Source organism: Taudactylus pleione, unplaced genomic scaffold, assembly GCF_031769625.1.
Source record: "Taudactylus pleione unplaced genomic scaffold, aTauple2 ptg003505l, whole genome shotgun sequence".
In the NCBI taxonomy this organism is placed as follows: Eukaryota; Metazoa; Chordata; class Amphibia; order Anura; family Myobatrachidae; genus Taudactylus; species Taudactylus pleione.
This window is the reverse complement of record NW_028287850.1, coordinates 1036507-1063373: the sequence shown is the minus strand read 5'-3', so window position 1 is coordinate 1063373 and position 26867 is coordinate 1036507. Positions and strand designations below refer to the sequence as shown.

General features: G+C 50.9%; 1 protein-coding gene across 1 annotated transcript in view; it reads right to left on the bottom strand.

The window, feature by feature from the left end:
• Nucleotides 1-18762, bottom strand: part of LOC148430683 (methylcrotonoyl-CoA carboxylase beta chain, mitochondrial-like) — a 41417-nt gene extending 22655 nt beyond the window's left edge. Inside the window, exons 1-4 of the mRNA XM_088466559.1 lie at nucleotides 18428-18762; nucleotides 9450-9646; nucleotides 8724-8902; nucleotides 8568-8648 (exon numbers count right to left, since the gene is read on the bottom strand). Of these exons, the coding sequence (XP_088322685.1) occupies nucleotides 8568-8648; nucleotides 8724-8902; nucleotides 9450-9646; nucleotides 18428-18627 (657 nt within the window). The 5' untranslated portion in view covers nucleotides 18628-18762. The remainder of the gene's footprint in view (nucleotides 1-8567; nucleotides 8649-8723; nucleotides 8903-9449; nucleotides 9647-18427) is intronic.
• Between the last annotated feature and the right edge of the window lie 8105 nt (nucleotides 18763-26867).

Genomic DNA, 26867 nt, shown 5'->3' with positions numbered 1-26867 from the left:
ACGGTAGGCGTTTCCATGGGAACGCCTCCGCCTGGGCAGCCACGCCCCCGGCACGCCCACCAAAGGGGGCGTGCTGTCAATCACCATCGACAGCACACCCCCTTTGGTGCGAGACCCATAACGACGGCTTGGCCGTCGCTATTCGGGTCTTGCGCATGCGCACGACGGAGCCGCCTCCGTCGTGCGCATGTGCACTTGGGCAACAACGACCCGCTTGCGAGTGCTCAGTGCTCGCGAGCGGGTCTGAATCAGGCCCACAGAGTGGACAAGCAGGAGACAATGGGGGTAGGTTATCCTGGCCGTTAGAGTTTGCAATCTAGAATGAAGGGTAAGAGACCTTCAGGGGAAGCAGGACAGGGGACCCAGCAATCCATGAGGGAAGCTGAGGGAGAGGGGGCCTGCTTCATGTAGGGTCCCACAAGGTGCAGATGGCCAGGATGTAGCAGAGACCAGTAAGGTGTCATTGCCCAAGATGAGCAGAGACAGACGGGGTGGAGGTCGGGCAGAGGTAGAATCTCCATGCAGGGTCCTAAGTGGAGGACAGGCCTGGTGAGTCCGAGGTTGTCACAGCACTAGGGGTTGGCTGATTCGGGTCTGGGACCCCAAGGCTAGATGTATGGGCTGGGGTGTGAATAATGGTACTGTGAGGAATAGGGTAGGGTTGAACACAGAGTATATAAAAAGGTTTAAATATATAGACAGTGCACTTATAGATAATAGAATTTTTATACAGTCTCTGTATTTACTGGCAAATGTAAAGGTAGTAACATGGTAATTACCCTGGGCCTAGCAGAAGGCATTTAGGATTAGATTTACTAACCTTCGATGGATTTACTCGCCCACGACACAGTGGGATGAGTCAGTAACAGGCGGTTACTGACGGTGACAGGAATCCCTGGGAGTGTTGTAGTAAGGGGATGTAGTTAGTAAACCAACGGCCGGGACCCCATCTGCTGAACGGCTAAATCTCAACGCCAGGCCACAGACAGACGCCAGAATACCGACATACAGCAGCCTGATCAAAGGTAAACCAGGGTGCCCTTAGCTGTTAGCCGCGGGGGATTTAGAGGTAGACTTTGGGGGGGGTATAGGTACCAAGGGGGGGAGGCTTAGATTTAGGCGCTTAGGGGGAGGGTTAGGGTGCAAGAAGGGAGGATTAACATGCTTACCCGACCCGTCGGGATTCCCAGCATCGGGACGCCGCAGTCAGCATTTTTACAGCAGGCATCCCGACTGCAGGGATTTCATACTCAACCCAAAGTAATGCTCTCAGGTTGCTCCGGGAAAGGTAAGCACCACGCAAATTTGTGACTGCCTGGCGGAGTGAGGTCACAACGGGCATGTAGGAGAACGATCTGACCACGCCACAATGTCAGGCGACTGAAATATCGCCATATGGATGATGAAAATACACAGTACGCCTTCAGAAAATGTACGCTAACCATTCTTGCCATGGGAAACCTTCATTTTATAGGGACAAGAAAGGCTTAATTACATTCCTACACGTGAATTTTGGGGCCTTCTCCTGGAATAACCGGCAAGTAAGCACTTTCCAGATCCCCTGTACTTCCCACTGCGAACGGTTTCATCTATGTCCAGTCCCCTCACTGCAGGAGGATGTGGATCTCAGCATTACACGGCGGGACACGGGACCACTATGACAACAACGTTGTCACCTCACGCACTCGGTCACAGCGTTACACCTCACGCACTCGGTCACAGCGTTACACCTCACGCACTCGGTCACAGCGTTACACCTCACGCACTCGGTCACAGCGTTACACCTCACGCACTCGGTCACAGCGTTACACCTCACGCACTCGGTCACAGCGTTACACCTCACGCACTCGGTCACAGCGTTACACCTCACGCACTCGGTCACAGCGTTACACCTCACGCACTCGGTCACAGCGTTACACCTCACGCACTCGGTCACAGCGTTACACCTCACGCACTCGGTCACAGCGTTACACCTCACGCACTCGGTCACAGCGTTACACCTCACGCACTCGGTCACAGCGTTACACCTCACGCACTCGGTCACAGCGTTACACCTCACGCACTCGGTCACAGCGTTACACCTCACGCACTCGGTCACAGCGTTACACCTCACGCACTCGGTCACAGCGTTACACCTCACGCACTCGGTCACAGCGTTACACCTCACGCACTCGGTCACAGCGTTACACCTCACGCACTCGGTCACAGCGTTACACCTCACGCACTCGGTCACAGCGTTACACCTCACGCACTCGGTCACAGCGTTACACCTCACGCACTCGGTCACAGCGTTACACCTCACGCACTCGGTCACAGCGTTACACCTCACGCACTCGGTCACAGCGTTACACCTCACGCACTCGGTCACAGCGTTACACCTCACGCACTCGGTCACAGCGTTACACCTCACGCACTCGGTCACAGCGTTACACCTCACGCACTCGGTCACAGCGTTACACCTCACGCACTCGGTCACAACGTTACACCTCACGCACTCGGTTACAAGGTTACACCTCACGCATTTGGCCCTTGGATCTCCCAGCGGGAGGGGTAGTAGAAATAGGAGGAAAGTTAGTTGTACAACATTGTCAGAGACTCCTAGGAAAAAACAGTAATTATGGCTAAATGCGCCGGGAATTGTAAAGTCCGTGGTGTACTGCGCTTGTGTGTAATACGTATCACAGACTGCTGTTTATTGATACTGGAGACAGAATTAATGATTTTGAACAAAATTCACTGCTTGGTGTTTTTCTCTACCACAGTTTTGCAGTCAGTATTACCGAGGCATCATACACCCACAATAAAATAGCCTATAGGTGCAAGGGATGTGTGACATCATGGTGGGCAGAGTATGATATTATGGGGGTGTGGCCTACGTGCAAGGGACACTTGTTACATCATCGTGGGCAGATCATGAAGTCCCAGCGCGGCCCCTCGCGCACTCGGTCCCAGCGCGGCCCCTCGCGCACTCGGTCCCAGCGCGGCCCCTCGCGCACTCGGTCCCAGCGCGGCCCCTCGCGCACTCGGTCCCAGCGCGGCCCCTCGCGCACTCGGTCCCAGCGCGGCCCCTCGCGCACTCGGTCCCAGCGCGGCCCCTCGCGCACTCGGTCCCAGCGCTGCCCCTCGCGCACTCGGTCCCAGCGCTGCCCCTCGCGCACTCGGTCCCAGCGCTGCCCCTCGCGCACTCGGTCCCAGCGCTGCCCCTCGCGCACTCGGTCCCAGCGCTGCCCCTCGCGCACTCGGTCCCAGCGCTGCCCCTCGCGCACTCGGTCCCAGCGCTGCCCCTCGCGCACTCGGTCCCAGCGCTGCCCCTCGCGCACTCGGTCCCAGCGCTGCCCCTCGCGCACTCGGTCCCAGCGCTGCCCCTCGCGCACTCGGTCCCAGCGCTGCCCCTCGCGCACTCGGTCCCAGCGCTGCCCCTCGCGCACTCGGTCCCAGCGCTGCCCCTCGCGCACTCGGTCCCAGCGCTGCCCCTCGCGCACTCGGTCCCAGCGCTGCCCCTCGCGCACTCGGTCCCAGCGCTGCCCCTCGCGCACTCGGTCCCAGCGCTGCCCCTCGCGCACTCGGTCCCAGCGCTGCCCCTCGCGCACTCGGTCACAGCGCTGCCCCTCGCGCACTCGGTCACAGCGCTGCCCCTCGCGCACTCGGTCACAGCGCTGCCCCTCGCGCACTCGGTCACAGCGCTGCCCCTCGCGCACTCGGTCACAGCGCTGCACCTCGCGCACTCGGTCACAGCGCTGCACCTCGCGCACTCGGTCACAGCGTTGCACCTCGCGCACTCGGTCACAGCGTTGCACCTCGCGCACTCGGTCACAGCGTTGCACCTCGCGCACTCGGTCACAGCGTTGCACCTCACGCACTCGGTCACAACGTTACACCTCACGCACTCGGTCACAGCGTTACACCTCACGCACTCGGTCACAGCGTTACACCTCACGCACTCGGTCACAACGTTACACCTCACACATTTGCCCCTTGGATCTCCCAGCGGGAGGGGTAGTAGAAATAGGAGGAAAGTTTGTTGTACAACATTGTCAGAGACTCCTAGGAAAAAACAGTAATTATGGCTAAATGCGCCGCAAATTGTAAAGTCCATGGTGTACTGCGCTTGTGTGTAATACATATCACAGACTGCTGTTTATTGATACTGGAGACAGAATTAATGATTTTGAACAAAATTCACTGCTTGGTGTTTTTCTCTGCCACAGTTTTGCGTTCACTATTACCGAGGCATCATACACCCACAATAAAATAGCCTATAGGTGCAAGGGATGTGTGACATCATGGTGGGCAGAGTATGATATTATGGGGGTGTGGCCTACGTGCAAGGGACACTTGTTACATCATCGTGGGCAGATCATGAAGTCATAGGGGTGTGGCTCACGCACTCGGTCACAGCGTTACCCCTCACGCACTCGGTCACAGCGTTACCCCTCACGCACTCGGTCACAGCGTTACCCCTCACGCACTCGGTCACAGCGTTACCCCTCACGCACTCGGTCACAGCGTTACCCCTCACGCACTCGGTCACAGCGTTACACCTCACGCACTCGGTCACAGCGTTACACCTCACGCACTCGGTCACAGCGTTACACCTCACGCACTCGGTCACAGCGTTACACCTCACGCACTCGGTCACAGCGTTACACCTCACGCACTCGGTCACAGCGTTACACCTCACGCACTCGGTCACAGCGTTACACCTCACGCACTCGGTCACAGCGTTACACCTCACGCACTCGGTCACAGCGTTACACCTCACGCACTCGGTCACAGCGTTACACCTCACGCACTCGGTCACAGCGTTACACCTCACGCACTCGGTCACAGCGTTACACCTCACGCACTCGGTCACAGCGTTACACCTCACGCACTCGGTCACAGCGTTACACCTCACGCACTCGGTCACAACGTTACACCTCACGCACTCGGTTACAAGGTTACACCTCACGCATTTGGCCCTTGGATCTCCCAGCGGGAGGGGTAGTAGAAATAGGAGGAAAGTTAGTTGTACAACATTGTCAGAGACTCCTAGGAAAAAACAGTAATTATGGCTAAATGCGCCGGGAATTGTAAAGTCCGTGGTGTACTGCGCTTGTGTGTAATACGTATCACAGACTGCTGTTTATTGATACTGGAGACAGAATTAATGATTTTGAACAAAATTCACTGCTTGGTGTTTTTCTCTACCACAGTTTTGCAGTCAGTATTACCGAGGCATCATACACCCACAATAAAATAGCCTATAGGTGCAAGGGATGTGTGACATCATGGTGGGCAGAGTATGATATTATGGGGGTGTGGCCTACGTGCAAGGGACACTTGTTACATCATCGTGGGCAGATCATGAAGTCCCAGCGCGGCCCCTCGCGCACTCGGTCCCAGCGCGGCCCCTCGCGCACTCGGTCCCAGCGCGGCCCCTCGCGCACTCGGTCCCAGCGCGGCCCCTCGCGCACTCGGTCCCAGCGCGGCCCCTCGCGCACTCGGTCCCAGCGCGGCCCCTCGCGCACTCGGTCCCAGCGCGGCCCCTCGCGCACTCGGTCCCAGCGCTGCCCCTCGCGCACTCGGTCCCAGCGCTGCCCCTCGCGCACTCGGTCCCAGCGCTGCCCCTCGCGCACTCGGTCCCAGCGCTGCCCCTCGCGCACTCGGTCCCAGCGCTGCCCCTCGCGCACTCGGTCCCAGCGCTGCCCCTCGCGCACTCGGTCCCAGCGCTGCCCCTCGCGCACTCGGTCCCAGCGCTGCCCCTCGCGCACTCGGTCCCAGCGCTGCCCCTCGCGCACTCGGTCCCAGCGCTGCCCCTCGCGCACTCGGTCCCAGCGCTGCCCCTCGCGCACTCGGTCCCAGCGCTGCCCCTCGCGCACTCGGTCCCAGCGCTGCCCCTCGCGCACTCGGTCCCAGCGCTGCCCCTCGCGCACTCGGTCCCAGCGCTGCCCCTCGCGCACTCGGTCCCAGCGCTGCCCCTCGCGCACTCGGTCCCAGCGCTGCCCCTCGCGCACTCGGTCCCAGCGCTGCCCCTCGCGCACTCGGTCCCAGCGCTGCCCCTCGCGCACTCGGTCCCAGCGCTGCCCCTCGCGCACTCGGTCCCAGCGCTGCCCCTCGCGCACTCGGTCCCAGCGCTGCCCCTCGCGCACTCGGTCACAGCGCTGCCCCTCGCGCACTCGGTCACAGCGCTGCCCCTCGCGCACTCGGTCACAGCGCTGCCCCTCGCGCACTCGGTCACAGCGCTGCCCCTCGCGCACTCGGTCACAGCGCTGCACCTCGCGCACTCGGTCACAGCGCTGCACCTCGCGCACTCGGTCACAGCGTTGCACCTCGCGCACTCGGTCACAGCGTTGCACCTCGCGCACTCGGTCACAGCGTTGCACCTCGCGCACTCGGTCACAGCGTTGCACCTCACGCACTCGGTCACAACGTTACACCTCACGCACTCGGTCACAGCGTTACACCTCACGCACTCGGTCACAGCGTTACACCTCACACATTTGCCCCTTGGATCTCCCAGCGGGAGGGGTAGTAGAAATAGGAGGAAAGTTTGTTGTACAACATTGTCAGAGACTCCTAGGAAAAAACAGTAATTATGGCTAAATGCGCCGCAAATTGTAAAGTCCATGGTGTACTGCGCTTGTGTGTAATACATATCACAGACTGCTGTTTATTGATACTGGAGACAGAATTAATGATTTTGAACAAAATTCACTGCTTGGTGTTTTTCTCTGCCACAGTTTTGCGTTCACTATTACCGAGGCATCATACACCCACAATAAAATAGCCTATAGGTGCAAGGGATGTGTGACATCATGGTGGGCAGAGTATGATATTATGGGGGTGTGGCCTACGTGCAAGGGACACTTGTTACATCATCGTGGGCAGATCATGAAGTCATAGGGGTGTGGCTCACGCACTCGGTCACAGCGTTACCCCTCACGCACTCGGTCACAGCGTTACCCCTCACGCACTCGGTCACAGCGTTACCCCTCACGCACTCGGTCACAGCGTTACCCCTCACGCACTCGGTCACAGCGTTACCCCTCACGCACTCGGTCACAGCGTTACACCTCACGCACTCGGTCACAGCGTTACACCTCACGCACTCGGTCACAGCGTTACACCTCACGCACTCGGTCACAGCGTTACACCTCACGCACTCGGTCACAGCGTTACACCTCACGCACTCGGTCACAGCGTTACACCTCACGCACTCGGTCACAGCGTTACACCTCACGCACTCGGTCACAGCGTTACACCTCACGCACTCGGTCACAGCGTTACACCTCACGCACTCGGTCACAACGTTACACCTCACACATTTGCCCCTTGGATCTCCCAGCGGGAGGGGTAGTAGAAATAGGAGGAAAGTTTGTTGTACAACATTGTCAGAGACTCCTAGGAAAAAACAGTAATTATGGCTAAATGCGCCGGGAATTGTAAAGTCCGTGGTGTACTGCGCTTGTGTGTAATACGTATCACAGACTGCTGTTTATTGATACTGGAGACAGAATTAATGATTTTGAACAAAATTCACTGCTTGGTGTTTTTCTCTACCACAGTTTTGCGGTCAGTATTACCGAGGCATCATACACCCACAATAAAATAGCCTATAGGTGCAAGGGATGTGTGACATCATGGTGGGCAGAGTATGATATTATGGGGGTGTGGCCTACGTGCAAGGGACACTTGTTACATCATCGTGGGCAGATCATGAAGTCATAGGGGTGTGGCTCACGCACTCGGTCACAGCGTTACCCCTCACGCACTCGGTCACAGCGTTACCCCTCACGCACTCGGTCACAGCGTTACCCCTCACGCACTCGGTCACAGCGTTACCCCTCACGCACTCGGTCACAGCGTTACCCCTCACGCACTCGGTCACAGCGTTACCCCTCACGCACTCGGTCACAGCGTTACCCCTCACGCACTCGGTCACAGCGTTACACCTCACGCACTCGGTCACAGCGTTACACCTCACGCACTCGGTCACAGCGTTACACCTCACGCACTCGGTCACAACGTTACACCTCACACATTTGCCCCTTGGATCTCCCAGCGGGAGGGGTAGTAGAAATAGGAGGAAAGTTTGTTGTACAACATTGTCAGAGACTCCTAGGAAAAAACAGTAATTATGGCTAAATGCGCCGGGAATTGTAAAGTCCGTGGTGTACTGCGCTTGTGTGTAATACATATCACAGACTGCTGTTTATTGATACTGGAGACAGAATTAATGATTTTGAACAAAATTCACTGCTTGGTGTTTTTCTCTACCACAGTTTTGTGGTCAGTATTACCGAGGCATCATACACCCACAATAAAATAGCCTATAGGTGCAAGGGATGTGTGACATCATGGTGGGCAGAGTATGATATTATGGGGGTGTGGCCTACGTGCAAGGGACACTTGTTACATCATCGTAGGCAGATCATGAAGTCATAGGGGTGTGGCTTATGTGCAAGGGATGTGTGCCATCATGGTGGGTAGAGTATGATGTCGTGGGGTGTGGCTTGTGTGAGGGGGACATCACTATAATAAGCCTTATCTCTACTTTAATCCCAGTGCCCTATACGGTGCTTTACCTGAGGGATTTTCATTGCCGACATTATGGCTTCATTGTAAAATGTCTTCCCGCCGTGTTCCTTGTCAGGAAACAGCTCCCCCTACAAAAGATATGAAATAATGTGTCCTTAGGAGGTAGTTACTGCATCTGAATGTCACAGGGCTGGCTGTGGTACCTGAAGTGGCAGGAAGGCGCCTCCGCTATCCACCAGGTAGACGGTGGGCAGCCGGTTCTGAATAGCGATCTCCTGGGCCCTCAGCTGCTTCTTTACGGATATGGGGTACGCAGTTCCGCCTTTCACTGTGGCGTCATTAGCAATAACCATGCACCACACACCGCAGACCTTCCCGATGCCTGCAGGGAGTACAGGAACACACATACGCGGCTCACGGTCCCGCACTCACAATCGTCACTATAGCGGCAGACATGTGAATACGGTTCTGTTTCCAGGGACGGGATCTTGAGAAGGACAAGTATATTAAGGAAACGTTTTTCTAACCGTCCTCACTTACTATAAATAGGACACTTACAACAGGAAATTAATGTTTTAGGAAAGTCTTCCATCATTTCTGATGTGCAACCTAAATGCGGATTTGGTCACCCCCATTATTGGCTGTAGGGAGGTCTGATTCGGCCTACAGAAGTGGGTAGTATTCCATTCTGGCCAGCCTGGACCGTCATCTTAAAGGACAACTAATCTCCAAATTTGTGTAATGGTCAGAGATCTGTGCACTGGAAACAAACATATCTATATACATAATATCGTTTCTATAATCTGAGCGCAATAAACAAGTAAATGGAACAAATCTTCCTGGACAATAAGTCGGCCTCTCAGTCTATATAACGCATTAGTGGTGCCTACAAGAAAGCACAGAGAAGGTGTATGTTGTTAGTCTCTTACCAGACAAGCAACCAGCGGAGGGGACATCGCCGTATGGTAGTCCGAGGCCGGCAAACGGAGCCAGTTCTAGAAAGACTTCATCATCCAGAAGCATTTTCAGCCTCTCTCGTACCAGAAGCTTTTTGTTCCTCTGGGTATGCCGTAGAATCGCATTCTCGCCACCTCCCAATTTCACCTTTTCCAGCAAGTCCATGTACCTGGCAGAAGGTTCCATTATTGGGAATTGTTATATACTAGTTACACAGACATTACCCATGTTTCAGATGAGCCACTGGTGAGAGACAGACCTTACTCGGGGACAGTTCTATGGAATTACTTAGCCTATACAAGTTTCATTACTTTATTATGTAAATGGTTAATTTCCTAGAAAAAGAGGTTCTTCAGGTCTGGACGGTCCTTTATCATAACACCCCATGTAGAAAATAGGGTGATAGGGTGGATCTCCAGCCAAGGAAGCCTCTCTGTTGTCTGAAACCACTAGCTGGATCACGCTGATGGAAAGCTATTCTGCCCCATTCCTGCCATAGAAATCTTCAATTACGAGCTTTATTGTGCTATGAATCGACCAGCCCCAGCCCCAGAGAGCAGGGGGGCAGCCCCAGCCCCAGAGAGGAGCAGGGGGGCAACCCCAGAGAGCAGGGGGGCAGCCCCAGCCGCAGAGAGCAGGGGGGCAGCCGCAGAGAGCAGGGGGGCAGCCCCAGCCGCAGAGAGCAGGGGGGCAACCCCAGAGAGCAGGGGGGCAGCCCCAGCCCCAGAGAGCAGGGGGGCAGCCCCAGCCCCAGAGAGCAGGGGGGCAACCCCAGAGAGCAGGGGGGCAGCCCCAGCCGCAGAGAGCAGGGGGGCAGCCCCAGCCGCAGAGAGCAGGGGGGCAGCCCCAGCCGCAGAGAAACAGCCCCAGAGAGCAGGGGGACCGACCCAGAGAGCAGGGGGACAGCCCCAGAGAGCAGGGGGACAGCCCCAGAGAGCAGGGGGACAGCCCCAGAGAGCAGGGGGACCGACCCAGAGAGCAGGGGGACCGACCCAGAGAGCAGGGGGACCGACCCAGAGAGCAGGGGGACCGACCCAGCCGCGGAGGGGCAGGGGGTGGTTAGAATGTAAATAAGCCATATGTTAGGAAAAGGACCAGCAACGTAAGGTGATGTCATATACAAGAGGTAATAATAACTGATCCAAGTTCCTTCGCCCATCTCCTCACTGGCGCTGACGCTATCCTGTTAGCATCAGTAGAGACGGTGGAGCCGCGAGCAGACTTTACCTCAGATCACATCAGCACTGATGCTAATGTGAGCTGGGCCTCAGCCATAGCAATGGCGGGCACCCCTTGTACTCACTACAGTTACATATAGTAAGGTATGTATGAGCAATAACACCACTAATAGACAAATGTAACTTAATGCCAGCGGGTACTACGCCTTAATGCAGTGGTTCCCAAACTGTTTGGAATAACGACGCCTTGGAGTATCAGAATTTTTCTACGGCACCCCTGGGCCAAAAGTTTCTTATCGAGAAACTCAGCAAAATGTAAATGAAGTAAATTGTGCTTATAGGTCACCCTAGGTTCAGTTATGTGGTGGCTGACAGGACTGCGCTTCTTTTTCTCGACATATCTGTGATTGGCCGCCATTAGCACTGGTTTCGCCTATCACGCTGACTAAAAGTCATTATACTTGTTACTGGACCATTAACCCAAGGCACCCTTAGTGCCACGACACCTAGTTTGGGAACCAGGGGGAGATGTACTAACGGTGAAAATGTGGTAAAACCCCTGAAAATGCAGTTTTCTGAGGTTTTACCGCATTCCCCGGATGTACTAAACAGCAGAATGCTTTGCGCCACTAGGTAACGCCACCTTCAGGTGGCGTTAGCCAACAGAAGCCTATGAGCTTCTTAACGCGACGCTCCTGGCTGGAAGGGATCCGATTGGATCCCTCCCACGAGCCCCCGCGGCCCACGTCCTTCTGCGCATGGAAGTCCCTCTGCCTGGCAGTATCGTAAAGGACAGCTCTTATCAGGAGAGCTGTCCTTTGCGAAATCCTTTGTACATACCGCGGTAATGAACCACGGTATGTACGCGAAGTCAGGGGGGATGTACCGCATCGCGATAGCGATGCTTAGTACATCTCCCCCCCACTGCCTTAATGGCAACATTTTGTATGTAACATTAAACAAGGACTTATCTATTTACATTGTTAACCACATATGAAAGGACGGGATGTAATCAGCACCCCGGCGTGCGGGATGCAGGCGGTCTAAATACTGGTGCCAAAATCCCGACAGGTCGGGGTCCCGGCACCAGTATCCCAACCATCGGCATGCTGAAGGTAAGTAAGTAAGCGGGGTTAGGCATTAGGGTTCAGGGTTAGGACCCGGGGAGGGTTAGGATTAGGCATCGGGGTAAATACTTACCATGCGTTCCTATGGGTATCGGGATTCTGGCTGTCGGAATGCCGCTGTCGGTATTCTGAACAGCGGCATCCCAACAGCCGGGATTTCATACCCAACCCGAATGGACAGAGGAAATTAATAGACAATTAGGAATAGTGTTAGATTTGAAAAAAGCAAAATGTGCGGCGTGTGTATCATCTGCTTGCACCTTTGTATACAATACTGCCGCACTATTCTACACATCACACAAACCCAGACACCTCATTATGGACCTCATTTACTAACGAGTTTTATCACCAAAACGAGTGATAAATGTCACTGTGTGTGATAATGATGCTCCAGCCAATCAGCTCCCAACTGTCACCTGTTAGTAAAATGACAGTTGGGAGCTGATTGGCTGGAGCAACATTTATCATACACAGTGACATTTATCACTCGTTTTGGTGATAAAACTCATTAGTAAATGGGGGTCTTTATCGGGAGACGTGTCTGCTTTTAAAGAGTTTTTCTTACAGTTCTTCACATAAAATGACTAAATAACTGGTAATAATAATTATAATAATAATAATGATAGCTGCAACAGGGGCGAGTCATATCCTGCTGTCACCAATTCCCAATATCAAGTTCTGGGAGGTGAAATAATCTAATGAAATTGATTTTAAACCTGCATCAGGCGTAGCTGGCCTGACAGGCGCCACAAAGCTGTTCTCGCTCACCTCTCCGCCGCAAGGGGGCGCACGGGCCTGCCCCTCCTAGTACCTTCCCATCTCTAGGTGCTGTTTGAAACCCCCCTAGTCAGTTTTCCCGCCGCCTGCGTGGAGTGCAGTAGTGACCTTCCCGGCCTCTCAGGCTCATTGCGCCCGGACTCGTCCGACTTTTGAAGGTACGTATTTCTTTTTATTTTCTCACAATTTTGTGTATTCTGCTCATTTTATGAATGAAAGTTACAAAGATTGTGGGTAATTTGCGGAAACATGTAGGTTTGTCCAGCGTGGCCTCTTAAAATTTTGTATTTTTTGTTTTACTCGCTTTAAGGTTAATAAATGTGGTTTTGTGAATCAGATTTCTCTCTTTGTACATCCTAATGAAGGTCACTGATCACTTTAAGAACGTTAGAATTGAGTTAATAAGGTGCTAATGACGATTTTATAACAGGCGCCTGTCAGGCGCACTGCGCCTGAACCTGGGAGTCCCAGAGGTGCGCCTGACGCAGGGTTAAGGGTAACGCGGCGGCATTGGAGCCCGTCTCACTGAGGTGAAAATATCGGTCACTCTATAGCCTATAATAACTCCAGTCATTTTACATATAAGACCACAAAGCTGCATAACCTGGCGACTTTTACTGCGCGACGCTGCGTTAATTCAAACTCATAGGTTACAGACAGGTGGCGGCGGGCTCCCCCTCCATGGAGGCATACCCCGCGTGTCCACTAGACCAGACATACAAGAATATTCAAATTACCAGATGCAATGAGAAAAAAAAAAAATTGTACATGGGAAAAATACTACAAATAAAGTTTTTTTTATTCAATTTATTTTCACAAGAGGTTTAGTATGTGCACATTAGTTGCTTTCCAGAAACATTTCGCAACTAAAAAAAAATTAAATTAACTACTATCCAGCTAAAGGGCAAAAAAATATGGGTTGGTGAAGGGAATTATTAATAAATTACACCTCCCCTTCTTCAGGTCTCATTCCTCAGGGACTGCGCCTCTGTATGCCACAGCTGTGCGATAATATACAAATGTCGCCGCTGCCGGGATTTGTATTGAGAAGCCAACGGGCGTCTTCGCAGATCTTTCGCTTCTGTACAAGGACGCAACTGTCACACACCCGCACATCAGTCGACAATCCACCATCATGAGCGTGTAGAATGGTCAACAGAACTAAGACATCGCAGCCATTTTTACTGCATTGGAGAGCGCAGTCTCCAGCTGTGACACCCCCCAAAATGGTTGCGACACACCTGCGTTTGAGTCGTCACCCCCCCACTGACACCTACAAACAGTCTCCCTGCCTGTCAATCACTTTGCTAATAAATTCTTTCTGCGACTGTCATCGCAAGTCCATTGGTACGCATGCACAGTGCGACGGACCATGTGAATTACCAAAAAATCATAATCCATTTCAGTAAATATCGGTAAGGCGTCAATCTCTAAATCAGGTCCGCTGTGTAATTATCGGCCTGATTGCCTGATCTAAATGGCTGATCGGGCTGATCGGGCTGATATTTGCACAGTGTATGGCAGCGAGCAAGCACCAATTATCGCTCTGTAGGGCATGAGAAATCTTACGGCAAGCCCGACTGATGCGATAATTGGGGCTCAGATGTGACAGCGGATATTGGGCCTGATTCAGAGCTGAACGCTCTGACCAGAGCGCTCGCTCTGAATCAGGGCCCTCCTCCCTGAAAATGGAGCGTCCTCTTGGACGCTCGCATAGCTGTGGGTGACCACCCACAGCATATGCGAGCGTCCATGATGATGGTCGCAATGGTCTTGACCATCGCGACCATCGGGCTTGCGACGGAGACCCTGCGGTAGGGTCTCGCTGCCGCAAGCCCTGGAGTGATTTTGGCTCTATCAGAGCCAAAATCACTCCCACTGACATCACTAGTGATGTCAGTGGGGCCGGCTCCAGACGGTAGGCGTTCCCATGGGAACGCCTCCGTCTGGCAGGCACGCCCCCGGCACGCCCACCAAAGGGGGCGTGCTGTCAATCAACATCGACAGCAGGCCCCCTTTGGTGTGAAACCCGGAGCGACAGCTTGGCTGTCGCAGTCCGGGTCTCGCGCATGTGCACGACGGAGCTCCCTCCGTCATGCGCAGTGGGGGAACATCGACCCGTTTGCGAGCGTCCTTTGCTCGCGAACGGGTCTGAATGACCCCCATAGTGATCATCAGACACAGAGACCAATACATAATCTGACAGTGGTTATGTCAAAAAATGCGTCTGTCTGTCAACTTAATATTCTCAGAGGAACGGTTTACCTTCAAAACACGGATCACTCAGTGTATCAACCGGGAGACCGGACTAAATTGCAGGCCCGATTCACAGTTGTACGTTACGCCGATGTTCACACAAGTGAGCACATTTTTGCTACTGCGCATGTGTGAAACACCACGTAACGTCCCACTGCGCCCGCACAAACTCAGCTTTGAGATGGCATTTGCAATGCCTCCGTGTTCGCAAGGCCCTGAGCAGACCACTGCGATCCAGGGGCGATCCTGGGAGGGGTAGGAGAGGTGGCCAAAAGTGTCCGCAAAAAAAGGCCGGTCCATGGCCGTGTGATGGGAGCTGCAGGGGTGAGTCTGCGCTCGCAGATACGTTCCCAAACGCAGGGCCACAGTCTCAGAGACCAGTTTCAGGAAATGGTGACCCGGAATCTGCGCAGCCCAAGACTTATCCCAGGAGTCAATGTGCGCCCGATATGGCATTGATGGTGGTGTATTCTCAGCCCCAGCAGATCTGCACACAGCGCAGACAGGGGAAGTGGGTGTGGCAGCATTTGCGCAGCCCGCCGCACGCTATTTCAGGTGGGGGAGCCTGTTAGCGGACATTAGCACATTTTCCCACATACATTGTGAGCGCAAACGCGGCTGAGAATGCCACGGCGTCCAACTCTGAATCAGGCCCTGCGCTTTCACGGTCCGGCGCCGATTCAGAGCTGAGAGCATAGCAAAAATTTTTTTTTTTTTTTTAAAAAGCGACTGCACACCTGGGTATGCCCCGATGGATAATGGGCCTGAATTAGAGAGGTGCGTAGTTCCCATCGCTGCCGCGTCCATATGCTAATGCAGGAGAAAACACGCTTCCCGACAGCATCGAAGATCTGAGTGCCGCGTCCCAAGACATAGCATCGTATCACCTGTGAGACCATCACCCATCTGAGTCACCCTGCGGTAATACAGACTGGCCCTCGCAGTTCCATAGAAGAGGTCAGGACGTCTGCGTCGGAAGACACAGATACTGGCCTCAGCACTCCTGAAAAACGGGAGCGACACAGACCCTTTTTCCGGAACGGAGGCCACCATTGGAGATATATGAATGAGACCCAATGTGCAGAGAGAGCAGTGTTTCTGAGCTCAAATCTATATTTGCAGTGTAATAATAAAGCTGCCCAGGAACTGTGGGCTACATGCACAAGCAGCCAGCACCTACTGGCAATGTGTACCCAGCTGGTATGTCGGCCCAACGGGTGGGATCCTGGGTACACATCAGAACGATGTAATGAACGTCAGAACTATCACTCGTTCCGTCCTTCGTTACACCGCATGTGATATCAGCAGGTTTGATGGGCAGCACCTCAAACCTGACGACGTTTTGGCAAATGGAGCACTGCGCATGCAGCAAGGTACATTGCCGTAGTAGCTGCGAGTCTTTACTCGCAGTGCGATTGACAGGCAGGGAAGCATTTGGGAGAGACAATGAGAAGTGTTGGCTAAAAACGTAAGGCGTCTCAACAATTTCGCAGTGAGTCACATCCTGCGTCTGCGATCCTGTACGCAGTTAACATTGCTCCGGCTTCGCAGTTGCGGCGGCCATTCTGAGGGACCATTGACTTACTCGTGGAGTCCATATTTCCCTGATCTGCGCCCGATGCTACTTATGTATACGCGGTTTGCGGACAGCTGCGGATGCCTCCGGCGGGCGTCTCAGTACAAGTCCCAGGGGCTGTAGCATTTGCATATTTTTGAATGCGAAACTCGCAGTTGTGGGAGCGATAGCGCAAATCTCTGAATTAGGATTTCCACTTCCAGCATCTGAACAAATCTGTCATCTGAGCGCACATATCCCAGGTCGCAGCTGCAGCGGGTCAGCGGACACGCGTGTGCAATCAGCGTTCACATGTAGGGGTAATGGATGGCCTGCACTGATTTAGGATGCCATCTAGCTGTGGCTACCTAGCAACACTAGAAAACGAGTTAGCAGATCATACGGAATACTTGGCTACTCTCCCGGGACGCCAGGAGGCTCCCAAAAATCGTGTGGCGCTCCCGGCCGGCCGCCCGCAAGAGAGAGCAAGTCTCCCAGACCGGCCGCCACTTGTGCAAAACACCAACCCCAGAGAGGGCTGTCCAGGGGGTGCGATTACATGGTTTGCGAAGAATCGCATCTTCGTAGCCCATGCTTGATGATTGTGACGCACCGCAACCACCATTACCGCTGACACACCCCCCCTGCTACCCTGACCTGGTCGCCAAGAAGTCGGTATGAGGGACAGCCAATCTCCCCGTCATTATCGATCTTCTGGATTGATACAGAATAGAAAGTAATGTATTTAATAGAGTGAAAGACGAGTAAGGTAATACTGATCTTTGCCGGGATCGATATTATTTAGGGACTTGCTGGGGATATAGGGAAAAATCGCGCACGTGCAGTATAATGAAGAAAAATTAAAACAAAAAGACAGCGTGTGCGCAATTTCAGCCAGAGACCAGGTAAGTATATGAGTATAGCTGGCTGCCGCCCCGTGATTTTTACTTTGATTCTATTAACACATCTAGGCCCGTATTCAATTTGAGCAGAGGCGCAAAACTTTTTTGCCTCCCGGACTATTCGCCTGTTTTGCAAGCGGAAAAGTATCCCGCGCATCGCCGTATTCAATTTGAAAGTAGGCGGAAACGGGACCCGGCGAAACTTGAACAGATGCAAAGTACTGTCAGATTTGGGGAAATCAGTCTGACACCCCCCACATGATGCTCTGACATTGGGGTTCACTATGGTACCCCCCGATTTTGCTTGCTGAAGGTAATTGGTGTTTTTAAACGGGCTCAATAGCGTTTTTCTAGACGTGATGCAGAATAGTATTCAGGAGGTTTTTTTGCAGAAAATAACTTATCCCAGCAAATTTGGGGTACTTGAAAATGGGGGTCAGCATATTTAAAAGTTGCTAAAGTTGAAAAAATCGTGAAAAATCCACCTGCCGCAAGCACCTGCAATGAATAAAACACCTGGGGCATACTTGGGGACCCCCCCAGAGTCGACTTCGCTAGTTTTTATATTTTTCCCTCCGTTTTTTTTTTTTCTGTGCCCCCAAATTCAAAGTGATTTTTTTGGGGTGTCCTTAAGTCTTTTAGAACATTTTTTGACACAGTTTACCTTTGGGGGACTGTCTGAAGGCTGCAGGGGGGTTCCCGCAACGTTGCACCCCAAAACCCCAATTCTGCACTTTTTTCCGCCTGCTATTCATAGGCGAAACTTTTTTGCCTATTACATTGCATTGACTTCTTTCAAATTCGGCGAAAAGTCAAAACAGGCGAAAATTACGTCATCGGCGAAAAGTTTTCGCCCAAAAGGGCTTTTCGCTCCAAATTGAATACGTGCCCATGTCTCCAGAATCTATCCAAAAATTTGTGCATGCAAATCGATCTTTGTGAAAGTTGGGAGATGGATGCCCACCCCTAGATCATATACCCTCATACCTCTGTGTTCATTAGTACAATGTCTTGTTTTATTACTGTGTTTGCTCCCAATTGTATTGTGCTGCATAATAGGCTGGGACTGCAAAAATAAATGTTAATAACAATAGGTTTGTTAGTGCACATCTGCAAAGGAGAAAGTGACTTACAGAAGTCCCAGTAACAACTTACCTGTGTCTGCAGCTGTCACTGTTCCTGGTGTTAGCCTCATACACATGCCTATAGAGGGGCAGGATCTCCCTTCTGATCACAGGGAAGGACTGTGCACCCTTCCTGTGCCCTGCAGCCTTGGTGCTGAGCTGGGAACAGAGGGGAAGCTGGCACCTGCCCAGTGCATGCTGGAGGAGTCTGTGCATGCCCAGGGCTGCCATCAACCTAACTGCAGTACCAGGCAATGGTTACAAACCCTGTGCAAAGTCCCACACTGAAGGGCAGACACTCAGTCACATGTCCGCAGCAGCACATTCGCCTGTGCTGTGTATTCAAAGTGACAGATTCGACATAGAACAGAGGGATTCCTTATAGTTGTATTTCTCGAATCTGTCACTAGATGGCGCCGGGCTGCCCTCACTGAGCAGCACTCACTGGCAACAATGTGTCACAATGCAGGAAGCAACAGTTGCTGAAGGGGAGAATTAATGTTCCAGCAGATAGTGGATTTACTGACAGTCATGAATTCCAGATCTATTTTCCCTCAGTCAATAAGGGAAAAAAAGAGGAAAGTAGGAATCTGAACCCCTCCTGTGTGCATAATTGTCATGTTTGAACCTTTAAGCTAGAAGATTATTTTTTTTGCACGATTTGGCCGATTCCGATGCATCGGAACAACAAATCGTGTAGTGTCCATGAACGATAATGATGCCGATGCATGGTCTGGTATCGGCGCATTCCCAGCAAGTCTGGCCATTGTTTTAAAGCCGTAATCATTTAAAATGCAAAAGAACCTGGTTTTGCCTGAAAATGATTGCCACTTTAAAACATCGGGTAGACTTGCTGGGATTTCATCGATGCCTACAAGTCACAGGTTAATACATTGTTCCCCATATGTCTTTTGTGTTATTAATTCCAACCTTATTAATTAGATGTGCAGTCTTGGAGGGGTATTCAATATGAAAGGTTAACCTCCCTGGCGAAGTTAACGTTTTATATCGGAGTTTTTTTCTGCGTAAAGGTATGGTGCACGCTCCCACTTATCCCCGTATTCAAAATAAAATTAACGAAAATGGGAAACTCCGAAGTTGGATTTGCGTAAAGTTACGAATTTTTCCTTAAAATAATTGTAAGACCCCCCTAAAGTTGTAAAAACATGGGGGAACACTATGGTTACCCCCGTTTTAGCTTTTAATTGAACGTTGGGGATTTAAATAGCTGCAGCAGTATTTGTTCTTTTCCGGACATTGAAGAAGTGATGCAGAAGAGCACTTAGGTTATTTTTTTCGTTTTTTTAAGTGGTCCCATCAAATTTGGGGTACATGAAAATGAGTACTAGCATATTTTGGTGTCCCTAAAGTAATTTTTTTTAAATTCTGCATTTGTGCACCTGCCGCTATAAATCTATTCTAGAAAACATGTGCCGCATACATGCAGAATAGCCCTGAACCTATTTCCCTATTGTTTAACAATTTTTTCCCATTTTTTCTTTTGTGCACCCCATTTTTTAAATACATTTTTTGGGGTGTCCCTATTTTTTTTTTAAACTTTTTTTGACACAGTTCTATTTTAAATGTCAATCTCAGGGGTGCAGGCTATTTTTTTTAAGCCTGCACCCCTAAACCCCAATTCTGCACTTTTTTTCAACACCTATTCAATGGTGAAAAGTTATCCCCGTTTTTTATCAAAGACTTTTCAAAACTGCGATAAGTCTTTGAAATTGAATACGGTGTAAAACTTAAACCAGTGATATTAATGCAAAAAACGATGTTATTGCACCCATATTGAATACCCCTATAGGAGTGCAAGGACTCCTTGCTAATTAAAAACACCCAGGAACAGGTGGGAGGGGTGCTAATCAAGGTGGGAGGAGTCTCCTCCTTCGAGTGTACATACATACATACAGTAAATACATAGGGGGTGGGGCCCTAGATTGCACACCCTAAGCACAATGTGAGGTGCTACCTGCTGAGACTTGTAGTGCTGCAAGCATAAAGAGACAAATGCAAGTGCACACTCTAACCATTCTGAACCTAATAATATAACTGCTAAATAGCATCAAAGAGGTTCTTAGCAAAATAATTTTGGGACTGGTATTGGGGTGTGGAGCTCCCTGGGCTGGTGTGGCTGGACTGCTTCATGGCGTCATAATGTACACTTTTTCACTTCTTTAGTTTGTTTTATATATGTAGCATTTTATATACTTTTTATTATAACCTCCTACTTATGTAGGACTTAATACATAGTCTTTCTTTATTATTCATTAACCCTCACTTTAAATCTCACACTAGTGTGATGCCATGGGGCGGTTCTGCTGAGTTGGCCTGGGGGGTCCTGTGCCCTATATTTGTTCCATGGCAGTGTTAGGGACCTGCCTGATAGAGGTCACCTGGACGTGGTGGGCAGGCCCATAATTATGGCCATTATTATGCTAAGAACCTCTTTGATGCTATTTAGCAGTTATATTATTAGGTTCAGCATGGTTAGAGTGTGCACTTGCATTTGTCTCTTTATGCTTGCAGCACTACAAGTCTCAGCAGGTAGCACCTCACATTGTGCTTAGGGTGTGCAATCTAGGGCCCCTCCCATATATATAAATATTTATCAGTAGGGCCGAAACCAGGATTTTTGTCACCAGGGGCAAGACAGTAATTTGGCGCTCCCCTGGTAATTCCTCCGTAATGATGTCCGCTTCAGCAGTGCACCTATAGTAATGCCCCCTGAGGTAATGCCCCTGTAGTAGTGCCCATATAGTAATACCCCTGTAGTGCCCATATGGTAATGCCCCATAGTAATGTGCCTGTAGTGCCCATATGGTATTGCCCCTGTAGTGCCATTATTGTAATGCTCCTGTAGTGCACTTATAGTAATACCCCTGTAGTGCCCTTATAGTAATGCCCCTGTAGTGCCCTTATAGTAATGCCCCTGTAGTGCCCATATGGTATTGACCCTGTAGTGCCCTTATAGTAATGCCCCTGTATTGCCCTTATAGTAATTCCCCTGTAGTGCCCTTATAGTAATGCCCCTGTAATGCCCTTATAGTAATGACCCTGTAGTGCCCTTATAGTAATGCCCCTGTAGTGCAACTGTTTACACACACACACACACAAAAAGAAACTATGGGAGACACATCATGATGTATCTCCCATAGTGCCCGGGCCGTGGGGAGAGCCGGAAGCTGGAGTTCAGGAGAGAACTCCAGCCTCCAGGTACCACGGCACTGCAGGGAAGGAGGCAGGCGCCCGCTGGTAATAACATCTCAGCGGGTGTCTGGCTTGGAGCCTCTCTGTGGCACCGGGCTGGAGGACATTGGCGCCGGGTGAGGGACGCACCTAGTTGCGGCCCTGTTTTCAGACACATTTTAAAAAATGCAGAGGTGGAGATAATTATCTCACTTGTGATTCTGTGAGGAGACCTGGAAAACATGCACTGTTTGGGGTCCTGAGAACCAAGTTGATCAAACCATCAATGGTTTTCAGTCAATTGTTTCCTGCCATCAATGTAGACCGGACAAACGGTGACAGCACCTATTCACTTCAGAGGACAATCCACAAGCAGCCAATCAGGAGCACCTAGCTAGTGCTGGCGGTCGTCGTCATTAGTGCACATTTTACGCCAGCACTTAGTGACATTCATATCTGCATCTCCGCACCCCTTCCCCATCATTCCACCTCTCCAAGCATAAGTCGCAAGTCAGCATACGCATGGGACATACACCTATTTTGCAGGCATGTGCACAACAAATTTGCGTATTTAGAGCCTGATTCACAGACGATCGCAGAACGAGCGATAGCTTACTATTGTGCACGTGCAAATGCCGCACTGTGCGTGCGCAGTGATTGCATTGCGATTACTCTCGTACACAGAAACAACTCGCAAAGTGAGTGAAAGTTAGTCAGCGCTTGGTGGTGGTAATGAGGGCGTGGTTAGAAAAACCCAGCCGCAAGTGACCGTTTAAACGCTGTTTGGTGAGCATGCATGAATTTGCCACTGTGATTGCCTACAGAGTATGAGAGCTGTCTGCATGTCAGGCGAGCCCCAGTGTTTGCGGCTGGTCAGACATGACTTGCACGCTGCATGGTTGTTCGATTTGCATCGCTAGTACCAATGTTTACACTGTTGCACATCATCGGATGGATATGAGAAGACTGCAGTGGGCGTCACTATGCTCAGCTTTGGATGACAGCATATTTTCACAGCTGCGTTCTGTCCGAAATCGCAGCTGTAATTGCGTTAGCGTAAATCTCTAATTCAGGCCATTAAGCAGGCATACACTCACCCCAGCATCAGCCCATAGGTGCAGTGCAAGCTGCATGTCAGGGCAAAACATGGAGGATTATCAGGTGTGTTACCCCGGCCAGCAGATTACCTATTTATGTAGGGCGCACCATTTGTCCGCACTGTGCAGACTACCAATTTATGTAGGGCACACCATTTGTCAGCACTGCGCAGATTACCTATATATGTAGGGCGCACCATTTGTCAGCTGTCTGCAGATTACTTATTTATGTAGGGTGCACCATTTGTCAGCACTGCGCAGATTACCTATTTATGTAGGGCGCACCATTTGTCAGCACTATGCAGATTACCTATTTATGTAGGGCGCACCATTTGTCAGCACTGCGCAGATTACCTATTTATGTAGGGCGCACCATTTGTCAGCAATGCGCAGATTACCTATTTATGTAGGGCGCACCATTTGTCAGCACTGTGCAGATTACCTATTTATGTAGGGCACACCATTTGTCAGCACTGCGCAGATTACCTATTTATGTAGGGTGCACCATTTGTCAGCACTGCGCAGATTACCTATTTATGTAGGGCGCACCATTTGTCAGCACTGCGCAGATTACCTATTTATGTAGGGTGCACCATTTGTCAGCACTGCGCAGATTACCTATTTATGTAGGGTGCAGCATTTGTCAGCACTGCGCACATTACCTACATATGTAGGGCGCACCATTTGTCAGCACTGCGCAGATTACCTATTTATGTAGGGTGCACCATTTGTCAGCACTGCGCAGATTACCTATTTATGTAGGGTGCAGCATTTGTCAGCACTGCGCACATTACCTACATATGTAGGGCGCACCATTTGTCAGCACTGCGCAGATTACCTATTTATGTAGGGCGCACCATTTGTCAGCACTGCGCAGATTACCTATTTATGTAGGGTGTACCATTTGTCAGCACTGCGCAGATTACCTATTTATGTAGGGCGCACCATTTGTCAGCACTGCGCAGATTACCTATTTATGTAGGGCGCACCATTTGTCAGCACTGCGCAGATTACCTATTTATGTAGGGTGCACCATTTGTCAGCACTGCGCAGATTACCTATTTATGTAGGGTGCAGCATTTGTCAGCACTGCGCAGATTACCTATATATGTAGGGCGCACCATTTGTCAGCACTGCGCAGATTACCTATTTATGTAGGGCGCACCATTTGTCAGCACTGCGCAGATAACCTATATATGTGGGGCGCACCATTTGTCAGCACTGCGCAGATTACCTATTTATGTAGGGCGCACCATTTGTCAGCACTGCACAGATTACCTATTTATGTAGGGCGCACCATTTGTCAGCGATGCGCAGATTACCTATTTATGTAGGGCGCACCATTTGTCAGCGCTGCGCAGATTACCTATTTATGTAGGGCGCACCATTTGTCAGCACTGCGCAGATTACCTATTCATGTAGGGCGCACCATTTGTCAGCACTGCGCAGATTACCTATTTATGTAGGGCGCACCATTTGTCTGCACTGCGCAGATTACCTATTTATGTAGGGCGCACCATTTGTCAGCACTGCGCAGATTACCTATATATGTAGGGCGCACCATTTGTCAGCTGTCTGCAGATTACTTATTTATGTAGGGCGCACCATTTGTCAGCACTGCGCAGATTACCTATTTATGTAGGGCGCACCATTTGTCAGCACTATGCAGATTACCTATTTATGTAGGGCGCACCATTTGTCAGCACTGCGCAGATTACCTATTTATGTAGGGTGCACCATTTGTCAGCACTGCGCAGATTACCTATTTATGTAGGGCGCACCATTTGTGAGCACTGCGCAGATTACCTATTTATGTAGGGCGCACCATTTGTCAGCACTGCGCAGATTACCTATTTATGTAGGGCGCACCATTTGTCAGCACTGCGCAGATTACCTATTTATGTAGGGTGCAGCATTTGTCAGCACTGCGCACATTACCTATATATGTAGGGCGCACCATTTGTCAGCACTGCGCAGATTACCTATATATGTAGGGCGCACCATTTGTCAGCACTGCGCAGATTACCTATTTATGTAGGGCACACCATTTGTCAGCACTGCGCAGATAACCTATATATGTGGGGCGCACCATTTGTCAGCACTGCGCAGATTACCTATTTATGTAGGGCGCACCATTTGTCAGCACTGCACAGATTACCTATTTATGTAGGGCGCACCATTTGTCAGCGATGCGCAGATTACCTATTTATGTAGGGCGCACCATTTGTCAGCACTGCGCAGATTACCTATTTATGTAGGGCGCACCATTTGTCAGCACTGCGCAGATTACCTATTTATGTAGGGCGCACCATTTGTCTGCACTGCGCAGATTACCATTTGTCTGCACTGCGCAGATTACCTATTTATGTAGGGCGCACCATTTGTCAGCACTGCGCAGATTACCTATATATGTAGGGCGCACCATTTGTCAGCTGTCTGCAGATTACCTATTTATGTAGGGCACACCATTTGTCAGCACTGCGCAGATTACCTATTTATGTAGGGCGCACCATTTGTCAGCACTATGCAGATTACCTATTTATGTAGGGCGCACCATTTGTCAGCACTGCGCAGATTACCTATTTATGTAGGGCACACCATTTGTCAGCAATGTGCAGATTACCTATTTATGTAGGGCGCACCATTTGTCAGCACTGTGCAGATTACCTATTTATGTAGGGCACACCATTTGTCAGCACTGCGCAGATTACCTATTTATGTAGGGCGCACCATTTGTCAGCAATGCGCAGATTACCTATTTATGTAGGGTGCACCATTTGTCAGCACTGCGCAGATTACCTATTTATGTAGGGTGCAGCATTTGTCAGCACTGCGCACATTACCTATATATGTAGGGCGCACCATTTGTCAGCACTGCGCAGATTACCTATATATGTAGGGCGCACCATTTGTCAGCACTGCGCAGATAACCTATATATGTGGGGCGCACCATTTGTCAGCACTGCGCAGATTACCTATTTATGTAGGGCGCACCATTTGTCAGCACTGCACAGATTACCTATTTATGTAGGGCGCACCATTTGTCAGCGCTGCGCAGATTACCTATTTATGTAGGGCGCACCATTTGTCAGCAATGCGCAGATTACCTATTTATGTAGGGTGCACCATTTGTCAGCACTGCGCAGATTACCTATTTATGTAGGGTGCAGCATTTGTCAGCACTGCGCACATTACCTATATATGTAGGGCGCACCATTTGACAGCACTGCGCACATTACCTATATATGTAGGGCGCACCATTTGTCAGCACTGCGCAGATAACCTATATATGTGGGGCGCACCATTTCTCACCTCTGCGCAGATTACCTATTTATGTAGGGCGCACCATTTGTCAGCGCTGCGCAGATTACCTATTTATGTAGGGCGCACCATTTGTCAGCGCTGCGCAGATTACCTATTTATGTAGGGCGCACCATTTGTCAGCACTGCGCAGATTACCTATTTATGTAGGGCACACCATTTGTCAGCGCTGCGCAGATTACCTATTTATGTAGGGCGCACCATTTGTCAGCGCTGCGCAGATTACCTATTTATGTAGGGCGCACCATTTGTCAGTGCTGCGCAGATTACCTATTTATGTAGGGCGCACCATTTGTCAGCGCTGCGCAGATTACCTATTTATGTAGGGCGCACCATTTGTCAGCGCTGCGCAGATTACCTATTTATGTAGGGCGCACCATTTTTCAGCGCTGGGCAGATTACCTATTTATGTAGGGCGCACCATTTGTCAGCACTGCGCAGATTACCTATTTATGTAGGGCGCACCATTTGTCTGCACTGCGCAGATTACCTATTTATGTAGGGCGCACCATTTGTCAGCACTGCGCAGATTACCTATTTATGTAGGGCGCACCATTTGTCAGCACTGCGCAGATTACCTATATATGTAGGGTGCACCATTTGTCAGCACTGCACAGATTACCTATATATGTAGGGCGCACCATTTGTCAGCACTGCGCAGATTACCTATTTATGTAGGGCGCACCATTTGTCAGCACTGCGCAGATTACTTATTTATGTAGGGCGCACCATTTGTCAGCACTGCGCAGATTACCTATTTATGTAGGGCGCACCATTTGTCAGCACTGCGCAGATTACCTATTTATGTAGGGCGCACCATTTGTCAGCACTGCGCAGATTACTTATTTATGTAGGGCGCAC